General features: G+C 44.7%; 1 protein-coding gene across 1 annotated transcript in view; it reads left to right on the top strand.

Moving 5' to 3' along the window:
- Nucleotides 1-2,834: 2,834 nt before the first annotated feature.
- The window catches only part of lrig3 (leucine-rich repeats and immunoglobulin-like domains 3), a 43,645-nt gene continuing 31,009 nt past the window's right edge, over nucleotides 2,835-15,470 (top strand). The window contains exons 1-3 of the mRNA XM_084407417.1: nucleotides 2,835-3,227; nucleotides 13,083-13,154; nucleotides 13,240-13,314. Coding sequence (XP_084263543.1) covers nucleotides 3,025-3,227; nucleotides 13,083-13,154; nucleotides 13,240-13,314 — 350 coding nt within the window. The 5' untranslated portion in view covers nucleotides 2,835-3,024. The remainder of the gene's footprint in view (nucleotides 3,228-13,082; nucleotides 13,155-13,239; nucleotides 13,315-15,470) is intronic.

Here is a 15,470-nt window from a genome sequence, read left to right as displayed (position 1 = left end):
GTTCTCTGTGTTCATGTGATCATGTGTTCTCTGTGTTCATGTGTTCTCTGTGTTCATGTGTTCTCTGTGTTCATGTGTTCATGTGTTCATGTGTTCATGTGTTCTCTGTGTTCTCTGTGTTCATGTGTTCTCTGTGTTCATGTGTTCTCTGTGTTCATGTGTTCATGTGTTCATGTGTTCTCTGTGTTCATGTGTTCTCTGTGTTCATGTGTTCTCTGTGTTCATGTGTTCTCTGTGTTCTCTGTGTTCATGTGATCATGTGTTCTCTGTGTTCATGTGTTCTCTGTGTTCATGTGTTCTCTGTGTTCATGTGATCATGTGTTCATGTGTTCATGTGTTCATGTGTTCTCTGTGTTCATGTGATCATGTGTTCTCTGTGTTCATGTGTTCTCTGTGTTCATGTGTTCTCTGTGTTCATGTGATCATGTGTTCATGTGTTCTCTGTGTTCATGTGTTCTCTGTGTTCATGTGATCATGTGTTCTCTGTGTTCATGTGTTCTCTGTGTTCATGTGTTCTCTGTGTTCATGTGTTCATGTGTTCATGTGTTCATGTGTTCTCTGTGTTCTCTGTGTTCATGTGTTCTCTGTGTTCATGTGTTCTCTGTGTTCATGTGTTCATGTGTTCATGTGTTCATGTGATCATGTGTTCATGTGTTCATGTGATCATGTGTTCATGTGTTCATGTGTTTCATGTGTTCATGTGTTCATGTGATCATGTGTTCATGTGTTTCATGTGTTCATGTGTTTCATGTGTTCATGTGTTCATGTGTTTCATGTGTTCATGTGTTTCATGTATTCATCTGATCATGTGTTCATGTGTTTCATGTGTTCCATGTGTTTCATGTGTTCATGTGTTCATGTGTTTCATGTGTTTCATGTGTTTCATGTGTTCATGTGTTTCATGTGTTCATGTGTTTCATGTGTTCCATGTGTTCCATGTGTTCATGTGTTTCATGTGTTCATGTGTTCATGTGTTTCATGTGTTCATGTGTTCCATGTGTTTCATGTGTTTCATGTGTTCATGTGTTCATGCTATAAGAGTCTAAACTCACAGAAGGACTGGATCATGTGATCATCTGATATGAATATGATACCGGAGCTTTATAGGGTTAATGACTGTTAGGGATTCTTGCCTGAACAAACAGCAGTAAGTGCAGTTCCAGAATACCCAGAATGCCCTGCTCTTCCACAGACCGCAGATATACCTGCAGGCATGAGTGTGTGTGTCTCTGCACAGAATCGGCCCTTCTTCCACTCGTAAACACCGTCAGCTGTCAAACACACGGCCATGTTTGTGCTGGCGGAGACGAGCCACCGGAGCAGTGCATGCTGGGAAGGCAGGGTTTCTGCTATTCTGAGTATAATGACTGGCATCTGTCCACAGACCCGAGACTCAGGACTCATTTAAGAGACCGAGAGACTGATCTTTTACACTGAAGATGTTACATTCATATTTACATCAGTAAATGTATGCCGTTATAAACACTAGTGTTGGGCGTAACACGTTACAAGTAACACGAGTTACCTAATCAGAGTTCTCACTAGTAAAGTGATGCATTACTTTTACATTTACAACAAAATATCTGCGTTTTTCAAGTTGTTTTAGTTATTAAAACAACCAAGCAAATCCAGCCCAGTCCAGAGATATAACCTAACATTTTAATTTCCATAAAAAGTTGCTATTTTAGGGAGTAACGCAATATTGTAACGCATTACTTTTAAAAGTAACTTTCCCATCACTGATAAACACACAGACGTGATCACGATCTATGGCTTTAGTGTGAAAGTAACATGTTTATTAGTGAAGTCACAGGTTGTTATTATTAAGAATAAAAATGACAAATAAATAAATAAAAGGACATTTCGCATATTAAAATAAATAAATGACAACCATTATAAATATATTTATTTAATACGTTTTTAAGTATAAATTGCTTGCAGGCAAGATAAAATACGCCTTTACATTTCTTTTTTAAATCAAATGCTGTATTTAATAATAGATCGAGCCGAACCGGACGATCATTTGCTTGAGGCCATAATCATGATTAGAAATGAAAGCAAATGCTGTTTGCTTAATAAGAATTGATTTCTGTCTGTTTGTCCCTGTTGATTATGTGGGACAATCAAATATTCAATCCAACCACTAACCTACTTATAATTCATAATGATCGGGGAAACGTGTCATGATTCCTGGATAATGAACTAGTATGGAAGATTGTTCCTGTAAGGGTTTAGTGGAAACATACTTTTCTGATGCGTTTGGGAAATAAAGCTCGTTCACACCTTATTATGAACATGTTTTACTCATGTTTTAAAGGCCAAAATCATCTCTTTTTCTTTCTCGTTAAACAGTTTTATATGTTCAAGTGATTTCATGCAAGCTGCTGAAATCATAAATGATGACATATAATGTGTCAAATGTACTTTTTATGATGTAAAAAGTGAAATTATGAGTTATAGTTTTGAGATAAAAAGTCGAAATGATGGCTTAAAAAGTCAAATTATGACATTAAAAGTCAAACATATGACATACTAAGTCACAATTATGAGATGAAAAGTCGAAATTGACATAAGCACGAACATTCAAAATGGTGAAATAAAAGTCGAAATTCCGTCTGAAAAACTGATTATGAAATAAAAACGCTAAATGATACGGAGCCCCTAAAGAGATCATGGTGAAAGAAAAGAAAAAATTTGTCAATGCTTTTGCGTACTCTCGCAAAATGTTTTGATAAGTGTCTGTACTACATTACCCAGAACCCCTCTGGCTGTTCGGCCCGCGGGAGCGCGCGCCGCGGAATGCTGCTCTGATTCCAGCGCGCGGTGGAAAAAAGTTCCTCAGAGATGGAGTGGTTGGTGAGGCGCTGATTTCTGCACTTTTATTCATGATATTAAACGCGAAAAGAGAGTTCAGTTGACGCGGACCTGCTAAGATCTTTGTTCTCTTTCATATTCGTGCGGAATTTAAACTTTTAAGGATCGATTTTGTGAACTTTTTTGTCAGTTTTGTTGTTGTGGGTGAAAATGCCGCAGCCCGCTCGCGCTGTGAGCTTCGCGCTGCTTGTGTTTCACCTCACGGGATTTAAAGCGCTTCACGGAGACTCGGAACCGGACCTGGACCCGGACCCGTGCCCATCCGTGTGCTCGTGTGTGGGATCCCTCGCCGACTGCAGTGCACTGAAACACGGCCGGATCTCGGAGCGGCTGCCCGCGCGGATCAGGAGCCTGTGAGTGTGTTTTACCTCAGATCCTTTGTGTCTCTCTCACTGGAACACGGTCAAAACATCCACATTCGTTTAAATATGGGAAAAACACTCAAGGTGGAGAACGATAACAGTGTGCGGACAGCTCATAGATCACTGAAGTGAAAAACAACTTAAACAAACAAAGCTGAATCTAGGATAAACAAACTTTTCTCCGTCTAAACAGTGACAGTGATAGTTGAGTGAGTTTGATCGATTTTCCTCGTGTGTGTGTGTGTGTGAGAGAGAGAGAGAGAGAGTGTGTGTGTGTGTGTGTGTGTGTGTGTGTGTGAGAAAGTGCCTGTTTGTGTCTGTATATCTTTGTGTCTGTCTGTCTGTCTGTGTGAGAGTAAGTGTAAGTGTGTGTGTTCAGTTTAAAGAATTTAACAAAAACCTCGATATTACCCAAGCATTTTCTCTTGATCTATACAGAAGTTCAGACAGATTCTTAAAGAAAGAGAAATAAAATCATATTTTCATCAACCTCATAATAATAACATGATGAATGGACTGACAGTGCTAGATCTGAATCCTCCAGAGCTCTGAAAGCTTCACCAGCTGATGTTTAGTTGCTTGTGTTATCTTATTCATGAAGAACAAACACACTGTAATTAAACAGGCTTTCGCTCATTTCTCCTCATGTTAGTCATGATGCCACGGACCCTTAAATATGATGATTTACTCTCCTATATATATTCATAAAGACTCATTTCTACAGTTATACATGTGTGAAATATTACCTGGAAAATATTGACACATCTCTATTCTTGTTCTGCTCATCATTAGTGTACTGTTGATGTTTGAGGTTCAACAATCCTGACATTACAGGCCAGAAAACAGTGATGTCAAATTATGAAATTATAGCTGATATATGATTTATTTTAGGGCTGTGAAGCGATGAATCACATCCAAAATGAAAGTTTATTTACATAATATATGTGTGTATACCATGTATAATTATATTGCATATATAAATACTAGGGTTGGGCAACGATTAATCGTGATTAATCGCATCCGAAATAAAAGTTTGTGTTTACATAATATATGTGTGTGTACTGCGTATAATTATTTTGTATATATAAATACACACATATGTATGTGTATATTTAAGAAAAATTTGCATGTATATACTGTAGATATATTTATACATAATTTATATTATATATGAATATTTTATATATAAATACCAAATTTTTCTTAAATATACACATACAGTATGTGTGTATTTATATAGACTAAATAATTATACACAGTACACACACATATATTATGTAAACACAAACTTTTATTATGGATGCGATTAATCACGATTAATCGTTGCCCAACCCTAATAAATACACACACATGCATGTATATATTTAAGAAAAATGTGTTATTTATATGTAAAATATTTATATAAAGTAAATATATATACAGTATGCAAATATTTCTTAAATATATAGTGTGTGTATTTATATATACAAAATAATTATACACAGCACACACACATATATTATGTAAACACAAACTTTTTTTTTTTGGTTGCGATTAATCGTTTAACAGTCCTAATTTATTTCTAAATAAATATTATAATAATTAGTGTTTCTTACTGAACTTTTTCACTGAGGCCAGTTTGAGTGTGAAGAGTTATGATCGGCGTATGTCTCGGCGTGAGAGTTATGATCGGCGGCGTATGTCTCGGTGTGAGAGTTATGATCGGCGTATGTCTCGGCGGGAGAGTTATGATCGGCGTATGTCTCGGCGTGAGAGTTATGATCGGCGTATGTCTCGGCGGGAGAGTTATGATCGGCGTATGTCTCGGTGTGAGAGTTATGATCGGCGTATGTCTCGGTGTGAGAGTTATGATCGGCGTATGTCTCGGCGGGAGAGTTATGATCGGCGTATGTCTCGGCGGGAGAGTTATGATCGGCGTATGTCTCGGTGTGAGAGTTATGATCGGCGTATGTCTCGGTGTGAGAGTTATGATCGGCGTATGTCTCGGTGGGAGAGTTATGATCGGCGTATGTCTCGGTGGGAGAGTTATGATCGGTGTATGTCTCGGCGGGAGAGTTATGATCGGCGTATGTCTCGGCGGGAGAGTTATGATCGGCGTATGTCTCGGTGTGAGAGTTATGATCGGCGTATGTCTCGGCGCGAGAGTTATGATCGGCGTATGTCTCGGCGGGAGAGTTATGATCGGCGTATGTCTCGGTGGGAGAGTTATGATCGGTGTATGTCTCGGCGGGAGAGTTATGATCGGTGTATGTCTCGGCGGGAGAGTTATGATCGGCGTATGTCTCGGTGTGAGAGTTATGATCGGCGTATGTCTCGGCGCGAGAGTTATGATCGGCGTATGTCTCGGTGCGAGAGTTATGATCGGCGTATGTCTCGGCGGGAGAGTTATGATCGGCGTATGTCTCGGTGTGAGAGTTATGATCGGCGTATGTCTCGGCGGGAGAGTTATGATCGGCGTATGTCTCGGTGTGAGAGTTATGATCGGCGTATGTCTCGGCGGGAGAGTTATGATCGGTGTATGTCTCGGCGGGAGAGTTATGATCGGCGTATGTCTCGGCGGGAGAGTTATGATCGGCGTATGTCTCGGTGTGAGAGTTATGATCGGCGTATGTCTCGGCGGGAGAGTTATGATCGGTGTATGTCTCGGCGGGAGAGTTATGATCGGCGTATGTCTCGGCGGGAGAGTTATGATCGGCGTATGTCTCGGTGTGAGAGTTATGATTGGCGTATGTCTCGGCGGGAGAGTTATGATCGGCGTATGTCTCGGTGTGAGAGTTATGATCGGCGTATGTCTCGGCGGGAGAGTTATGATCGGCGTATGTCTCGGTGTGAGAGTTATGATCGGCGAATGTCTCGGTGTGAGAGTTATGATCGGCGTATGTCTCGGAGTGAGAGTTATGATCGGCGTATGTCTCGGTGTGAGAGTTATGATCGGCGTATGTCTCGGTGTGAGAGTTATGATCGGCGTATGTCTCGGCGTGAGAGTTATGATCGGCGTATGTCTCGGCGTGAGGGTTATGATCGGCGTATGTCTCGGTGTGAGAGTTATGATCGGCGTATGTCTCGGTGTGAGAGTTATGATCGGCGTATGTCTCGGCGTGAGAGTTATGATCGGCGTATGTCTCGGTGTGAGAGTTATGATCGGCGTATGTCTCGATGGGAGAGTTATGATCGGCGTATGTCTCGGCGGGAGAGTTATGATCGGCGTATGTCTCGATGGGAGAGTTATGATCGGCGTATGTCTCGGCGGGAGAGTTATGATCGGCGTATGTCTCGGCGGGAGAGTTATGATCGGCGTATGTCTCGGTGTGAGAGTTATGATCGGCGTATGTCTCGGCGGGAGAGTTATGATCGGCGTATGTCTCGGCGGGAGAGTTATGATCGGCGTATGTCTCGATGGGAGAGTTATGATCGGCGTATGTCTCGGCGGGAGAGTTATGATCGGTGTATGTCTCGGTGGGAGAGTTATGATCGGCGTATGTCTCGGCGGGAGAGTTATGATCGGCGTATGTCTCGGCGGGAGAGTTATGATCGGTGTATGTCTCGGCGGGAGAGTTATGATCGGTGTATGTCTCGGCGGGAGAGTTATGATCGGCGTATGTCTCGGCGTGAGAGTTATGATCGGCGTATGTCTCGGCGTGAGAGTTATGATCGGCGTATGTCTCGGAGTGAGAGTTATGATCGGCGTATGTCTCGGTGTGAGAGTTATGATCGGCGTATGTCTCGGTGTGAGAGTTATGATCGGCGTATGTCTCGGTGGGAGAGTTATGATCGGTGTATGTCTCGGCGGGAGAGTTATGATCGGCGTATGTCTCGGCGTGAGAGTTATGATCGGCGTATGTCTCGGTGTGAGAGTTATGATCGGCGTATGTCTCGGAGTGAGAGTTATGATCGGCGTATGTCTCGGTGTGAGAGTTATGATCGGCGTATGTCTCGGTGTGAGAGTTATGATCGGCGTATGTCTCGGTGTGAGAGTTATGATCGGCGTATGTCTCGGCGGGAGAGTTATGATCGGCGGCGTATGTCTCGGCGTGAGAGTTATGATCGGCGTATGTCTCGGCGTGAGAGTTATGATCGGCGTATGTCTCGGTGTGAGAGTTATGATCGGCGTATGTCTCGGTGGGAGAGTTATGATCGGCGTATGTCTCGGTGTGAGAGTTATGATCGGCGTATGTCTCGGTGTGAGAGTTATGATCGGCGTATGTCTCGGTGGGAGAGTTATGATCGGCGTATGTCTCGGCGCGAGAGTTATGATCGGCGTATGTCTCGGCGCGAGAGTTATGATCGGCGTATGTCTCGGTGTGAGAGTTATGATCGGCGTATGTCTCGGCGGGAGAGTTATGATCGGCGTATGTCTCGGTGTGAGAGTTATGATCGGCGTATGTCTCGGCGGGAGAGTTATGATCGGCGTATGTCTCGGCGTGAGAGTTATGATCGGCGTATGTCTCGGTGTGAGAGTTATGATCGGCGTATGTCTCGGCGGGAGAGTTATGATCGGTGTATGTCTCGGTGTGAGAGTTATGATCGGCGTATGTCTCGGTGTGAGAGTTATGATCGGTGTATGTCTCGGTGTGAGAGTTATGATCGGTGTATGTCTCGGTGTGAGAGTTATGATCGGCGTATGTCTCGGCGGGAGAGTTATGATCGGTGTATGTCTCGGTGTGAGAGTTATGATCGGTGTATGTCTCGGCGGGAGAGTTATGATCGGTGTATGTCTCGGTGTGAGAGTTATGATCGGTGTATGTCTCGGTGTGAGAGTTATGATCGGTGTATGTCTCGGTGTGAGAGTTATGATCGGTGTATGTCTCGGCGGGAGAGTTATGATCGGCGTATGTCTCGGCGGGAGAGTTATGATCGGTGTATGTCTCGGTGTGAGAGTTATGATCGGTGTATGTCTCGGTGTGAGAGTTATGATCGGCGTATGTCTCGGTGTGAGAGTTATGATCGGCGTATGTCTCGGTGTGAGAGTTATGATCGGTGTATGTCTCGGCGGGAGAGTTATGATCGGTGTATGTCTCGGTGTGAGAGTTATGATCGGTGTATGTCTCGGTGTGAGAGTTATGATCGGCGTATGTCTCGGTGTGAGAGTTATGATCGGTGTATGTCTCGGCGGGAGAGTTATGATCGGTGTATGTCTCGGTGTGAGAGTTATGATCGGTGTATGTCTCGGTGTGAGAGTTATGATCGGTGTATGTCTCGGTGTGAGAGTTATGATCGGTGTATGTCTCGGCGGGAGAGTTATGATCGGCGTATGTCTCGGCGGGAGAGTTATGATCGGTGTATGTCTCGGTGTGAGAGTTATGATCGGTGTATGTCTCGGTGTGAGAGTTATGATCGGCGTATGTCTCGGTGTGAGAGTTATGATCGGCGTATGTCTCGGTGTGAGAGTTATGATCGGTGTATGTCTCGGTGTGAGAGTTATGATCGGCGTATGTCTCGGCGGGAGAGTTATGATCGGTGTATGTCTCGGCGGGAGAGTTATGATCGGCGTATGTCTCGGCGGGAGAGTTATGATCGGCGTATGTCTCGGTGTGAGAGTTATGATCGGCGTATGTCTCGGTGTGAGAGTTATGATCGGCGTATGTCTCGGTGTGAGAGTTATGATCGGTGTATGTCTCGGTGTGAGAGTTATGATCGGCGTATGTCTCGGCGGGAGAGTTATGATCGGTGTATGTCTCGGCGGGAGAGTTATGATCGGCGTATGTCTCGGTGTGAGAGTTATGATCGGCGTATGTCTCGGTGTGAGAGTTATGATCGGCGTATGTCTCGGTGTGAGAGTTATGATCGGCGTATGTCTCGGCGGGAGAGTTATGATCGGTGTATGTCTCGGCGGGAGAGTTATGATCGGCGTATGTCTCGGCGGGAGAGTTATGATCGGCGTATGTCTCGGTGTGAGAGTTATGATCGGCGTATGTCTCGGTGTGAGAGTTATGATCGGCGTATGTCTCGGTGTGAGAGTTATGATCGGTGTATGTCTCGGTGTGAGAGTTATGATCGGCGTATGTCTCGGCGGGAGAGTTATGATCGGTGTATGTCTCGGCGGGAGAGTTATGATCGGCGTATGTCTCGGTGTGAGAGTTATGATCGGCGTATGTCTCGGTGTGAGAGTTATGATCGGCGTATGTCTCGGCGGGAGAGTTATGATCGGCGTATGTCTCGGTGTGAGAGTTATGATCGGCGTATGTCTCGGCGGGAGAGTTATGATCGGTGTATGTCTCGGTGTGAGAGTTATGATCGGCGTATGTCTCGGCGCGAGAGTTATGATCGGCGTATGTCTCGGCGGGAGAGTTATGATCGGCGTATGTCTCGGTGTGAGAGTTATGATCGGCGTATGTCTCGGTGGGAGAGTTATGATCGGTGTATGTCTCGGTGTGAGAGTTATGATCGGTGTATGTCTCGGTGTGAGAGTTATGATCGGCGTATGTCTCGGTGGGAGAGTTATGATCGGTGTATGTCTCGGTGTGAGAGTTATGATCGGCGTATGTCTCGGTGTGAGAGTTATGATCGGCGTATGTCTCGGCGGGAGAGTTATGATCGGCGTATGTCTCGGTGTGAGAGTTATGATCGGCGTATGTCTCGGCGGGAGAGTTATGATCGGCGTATGTCTCGGTGTGAGAGTTATGATCGGCGTATGTCTCGGCGGGAGAGTTATGATCGGCGTATGTCTCGGCGGGAGAGTTATGATCGGCGTATGTCTCGGCGTGAGAGTTATGATCGGCGTATGTCTCGGCGGGAGAGTTATGATCGGCGTATGTCTCGGTGTGAGAGTTATGATCGGCGTATGTCTCGGCGCGAGAGTTATGATCGGCGTATGTCTCGGTGTGAGAGTTATGATCGGCGTATGTCTCGGCGGGAGAGTTATGATCGGCGTATGTCTCGGTGTGAGAGTTATGATCGGCGTATGTCTCGGTGGGAGAGTTATGATCGGTGTATGTCTCGGCGGGAGAGTTATGATCGGCGTATGTCTCGGCGTGAGAGTTATGATCGACGTATGTCTCGGTGTGAGAGTTATGATCGGCGAGTGGATGATGTTGTCTTCAGGAGCTGATGCTCACTCACACCGCACATGTTCAGGCTTTAAACTGTGAGCTTTTGTTTTCCCCAGGCCCATTATTTCTGCTGAATTAGCAGCTAAACCCAACCAGAGATGGAAGCCATTAAGAGCCTGTGTGTGTGTGTGTGTGTGTGTGTGTGTGTGTGTGTGTGTGTGTGTGTGTGTGTGTGTGTAGAGAGAGAGAGAGAGAGAGGGGCCTGAAGTCGTTGGCTGTGAATAACTCTCGCTGCCAGAATGGAAAAATAGAAGGAAAAAAAGCTTTTCATGATTTACATCTGGAAAGATCCAGGGTTTCTTCAGAGCCGGGAGCGCTAGAGACGCCAGCTGCTGTTACACCGGCAAACTGAGGAAAACTCATACTGGAAAATTGACGAAATCGTTATAAATATGAGTGAAAACCTAAACGTCAGCATTATCAGCAGTGCTGTGTGTTTTACCTTTAACATGTGGTGTTTATGGGCCTGTTATGGTGGGAATTATTATTCATTTAGGTTGATGGCATGTTGGTAAATAGTACTATGGGAATAACGTGGAACATGAATATGATAATTGTATAATTGTATAATTATCATCACTATACCATCGTTTTGAAACCGTTACTGAACTGAATTGGTCTGAATAACGATTCATTATCTAAATCATTAATTAATGATTTATTACTGTGAAACGATATATGAATAAATACACTCATGCATGTATACTAAATATATATATATATATACACATATGAAGAGTTCACTTAAAATGGCTATGAAAATTACCTATTAATTGTCATTTAAGTGAAATTATCGAACTTAAATATACGAGCTTGATAAAAATGATCATCCTAGAAGAACACAGATGGCACTGAGAGGCTTCTGCATCTGAACTCTTCATATATATGGATATAAATATAAAAAACACATTTTTCCTAAATATATACATGCATGTGTGTATTTATTCATATATACAAAATAATTAGCCTATACACAGTACACACACACACACACACATTTATATATTATGTAAACACAAACTTTTATTGTGGATGTGATGACTCGCTGAGCACTGTGGTGTAAGCCGCTATAAACCGCTTTATAAATAACGCTGATCTGCTTTAAAGCCCAGACTGAACCTGTGAACATCTAGAGGAACGTCTGTGTGATGGAGTTAAACTCGAGCCGTTAACATCCACACTAAACTGCTGTGCAGAGCTGGAGACATCAGCAGTGTTTACGTCTCGAGTGTTGAAGAGAACATCATCATCTCTTCCTGTGAAACTGCAGGATATCAGGAGTAAACTCCACGTGTCTGCAGTCCGACTCTCTTCCCTCCATCATGAACGAGTGTGTCGAGCGTCAGACGAAACACAGTGAGCGCTGTGGTGTTCAGGAACACACTCGTGTGTGTGAGACGCTTCTGGGGGGAGTTACACCAGATCATCCTGATCACACACTTCCACTCCGGCGTCTCAGAAACACCAAACCAACACTAGAGACGCTGCGACACCATTGGTCCACTGGTTACTCCAGTTTAGCCAATCACAGCCTCCGCTGAGGGTTTATTCAGTGAATGTGTTTCTATCATAGTTTAGTCTTATGGGATAAAAATGTATCCGCATCAATTGAGCGCATATGTTTTTTTAATGCACATTATTACAATTTATGCACATCTTGGTGTTTCTATCCAGTCTTTTTAATGCTATGTCCCAAAATGTGCATAAAAATAGTTATAATTATAATATTTGTTTTTACTAGTGTGATCAGGACACTATAGTTCATTATGTCAGAGAGGAGAGCAGAATCAAGTATACACTAATATTCTTCATTCAGAGACTACCAGTGACATTTGGGACCAAAAATAATCCAGACACTTTGAGCTGATCATGTTTTGCTGAAGTGTGTTTTTGTCTTTAATTGCTTTAATTGCTAGCAGTCTGAATACGTTTGGGTTCGACTGTATCTTGTAAGTGGAGTAATGAATCTGTGTTTAGGTTTAAAGGAGGAGTTTTACAGTTAAGTTGTTAACTGTAGTTGTTGTATTGAAGCTCCGCCTCTGAGAGACTCCAGGAAAACATCTGTCCAGATCCAGAAGCTGAGGTGGCGCTCACTTTCCCTGCGTTCCCAATAGATGATCAGTCGTTACTCTCCTCGTTTGAGCTGATGGAGACCAGATGGAGGAGCTTCAGCTCGGAGAGTCACACTACATCAACACCAACACACACTGTGTGGCAAACCATTACCTTTGACTGTCTGTACTCAAACAAACGATTCGTACGAGTCATCTCAGTGGTTTGATTCTAATGAGTCATCTCAGTGGTTTGATTCTTCTGAGTCATCTCAGTGGTTTGATTCTTCTGAGTCATCTCAGTGGTTTGATTCTAATGAGTCATCTCAGTGGTTTGATTCTTCTGAGTCATCTCAGTGGTTTGATTCTAATGAGTCATCTCAGTGGTTTGATTCTAATGAGTCATCTCAGTGGTTTGATTCTAACGAGTCATCTCAGTGGTTTGATTCTTCTGAGTCATCTCAGTGGTTTGAATCATTCCAACGAATGTTTAGCTGTTTCCTGATTGGATGCTTGTGATGGTGTGTGTAGTTAAAGAATATTATAAATGGTATTTTCTTTTTGGCCTCAGTGTTTCCATGAAGAACCTTTAACAGGAGCATTTGTGTGTGATGTAGGTTTGAATGGTTGGATCATTAATGCTGACGAGTTGAATTGGCGTGATGATGTCATACTGTACGAGTGTTTTGTTGAGTTTATGTTCGTTGTCTTCAGAAACTCTTTGACGGCTGTCTTCTTCTTTGCAGGGATCTGAGCCATAACAAGTTACGCACGTTTCCCGAAGCGCTGTTCTCCAGCCTGCCGCACCTCAGCGAAATGTGAGTGTGTGTGTGTGTGTTTTTGGGTATTTTTTTCTCCAACGTATAACGTTACTTGTGTAACCATTTGGTTCTCTGTTCACAGAAAACTGAATAACAACGACTTCGAGTCGATCCCGGATTTGGGCCCAGATGCTGGAAACCTCAGCTGTCTGATTCTGTGAGTGTGAGGCGTTATCATGATTTACTCCTGTTTAGACCCAACATGACAGCTTACACCTCGTCCAATGAGTGAGTTTGGGGGCGGGACTGTCTGTTTGACTGACCAATGAGTGAGTTTGGGGGCGGGACTATCTGTTTGACTGCCCAATGAGTGAGTTTGGGGGCGGGACTGTATGTTTGACTGCCCAATGAGTGAGTTTGGGGGCGGGACTGTATGTTTGACTGCCCGATGCGTGAGTTTGGGGGCGGGACTGTCTGTTTGACTGCCCAATGAGTGAGTTTGGGGGCGGGACTGTATGTTTGACTGCCCAATGAGTGAGTTTGGGGGCGGGACTGTCTGTTTGACTGCCCAATGAGTGAGTTTGGGGGCGGGACTGTATGTTTGACTGCCCAATGAGTGAGTTTGGGGGCGGGACTGTATGTTTGACTGCCCGATGCGTGAGTTTGGGGGCGGGACTGTCTGTTTGACTGCCCAATGAGTGAGTTTGGGGGCGGGACTGTATGTTTGACTGCCCAATGAGTGAGTTTGGGGGCGGGACTGTATGTTTGACTGCCCGATGAGTGAGTTTGGGGGCGGGACTGTCTGTTTGACTGCCCAATGAGTGAGTTTGGGGGCGGGACTGTCTGTTTGACTGCCCGATGAGTGAGTTTGGGGGCGGGACTGTATGTTTGACTGCCCGATGAGTGAGTTTGGGGGCGGGACTGTCTGTTTGCCTGCTTAATGAGTGAGTTTGGGGGCGGGACTGTATGTTTGACTGCCCGATGAGTGAGTTTGGGGGCGGGACTGTCTGTTTGACTGTCCAATGAGTGAGTTTGGGGGCGGGACTGTCTGTTTGACTGTCCAATGAGTGAGTTTGGGGGCGGGACTGTATGTTTGACTGTCCGATGAGTGAGTTTGGGGGCGGGACTGTCTGTTTGACTGTCCAATGAGTGAGTTTGGGGGCAGGACTGTCTGTTTGACTGCCCGATGAGTGAGTTTGGGGGTGGGACTGTCTGTTTGACTGCCCGATGAGTGAGTTTGGGGGTGGGACTGTCTGTTTGACTGACCAATGAGTGAGTTTGGGGGCGGGACTGTCTGTTTGACTGCCCAATGAGTGAGTTTGGGGGCGGGACTATCTGTTTGACTGCCCAATGAGTGAGTTTGGGGGCGGGACTGTCTGTTTGACTGCCCAATGAGTGAGTTTGGGGGTGGGACTGTCTGTTTGACTGCCCGATGAGTGAGTTTGGGGGTGGGACTGTCTGTTTGACTGCCCGATGAGTGAGTTTGGGGGTGGGACTGTCTGTTTGACTGACCAATGAGTGAGTTTGGGGGCGGGACTGTCTGTTTGACTGCCCAATGAGTGAGTTTGGGGGCGGGACTATCTGTTTGACTGCCCAATGAGTGAGTTTGGGAGCGGGACTATCTGTATGACTGACCAATGAGTGAGTTTGGGGGCGGGACTGTATGTTTGACTGCCCGATGAGTGAGTTTGGGGGCGGGACTGTATGTTTGACTGCCCGATGAGTGAGTTTGGGGGCGGGACTATCTGTTTGACTGACCAATGAGTGAGTTTGGGAGCGGGACTATCTGTTTGACGGACCAATGAGTGGGTTTGGGGGCGGGACTATCTGTTTGACTGACCAATGAGTGAGTTTGGGGGCGGGACTATCAGTTTGACTGACCAATGAGTGAGTTTGTGTGACACATTTTAAAAGATGAACGGATTTAATTTGCAACGTGAGGTCAAATCAAATTAAAACCTTCATATTTTACACTGACATCAGATGATATGTGTGTGTGTGTGTGTGTTCATACAGGTGGTCCTTTAGGAACGTCATCTTTGAGTTCAGTTTGTTCTGCAGGTGCGAGTTTGGGTTTAAAAAACGTCGTTGGTTGGATTTGCATGAGGTGGTTTTGAGAGTGTTTTTAATTAATTTTGTGAAATATTCCTCATTGTCATATTAGTGATTATTTATGGTTCTCCAGCACATTTCATCTTCTTGAAAACGTGACACACAAAATGGCAAAATAATGAGACATTAATTTCCCTGGTGAAGAGCGTCTGGAGTGAATTTCTGAGCGAGCGAGTGTGTGTGTGTGTGGTATTTCCTCTTGGACGCAGAACACAGCTTGGCAGGGTTTAGTCGGTCTCTTGTGTGTGACGGCGCCGGTGT

This window comes from Rutilus rutilus (assembly GCF_951802725.1).
Source record: "Rutilus rutilus genome assembly, chromosome: 4".
NCBI classification, from domain to species: Eukaryota; Metazoa; Chordata; class Actinopteri; order Cypriniformes; family Leuciscidae; genus Rutilus; species Rutilus rutilus.
Note: the sequence above shows the minus strand (reverse complement) of the source record. Positions and strands in the feature narration are given on the sequence as shown.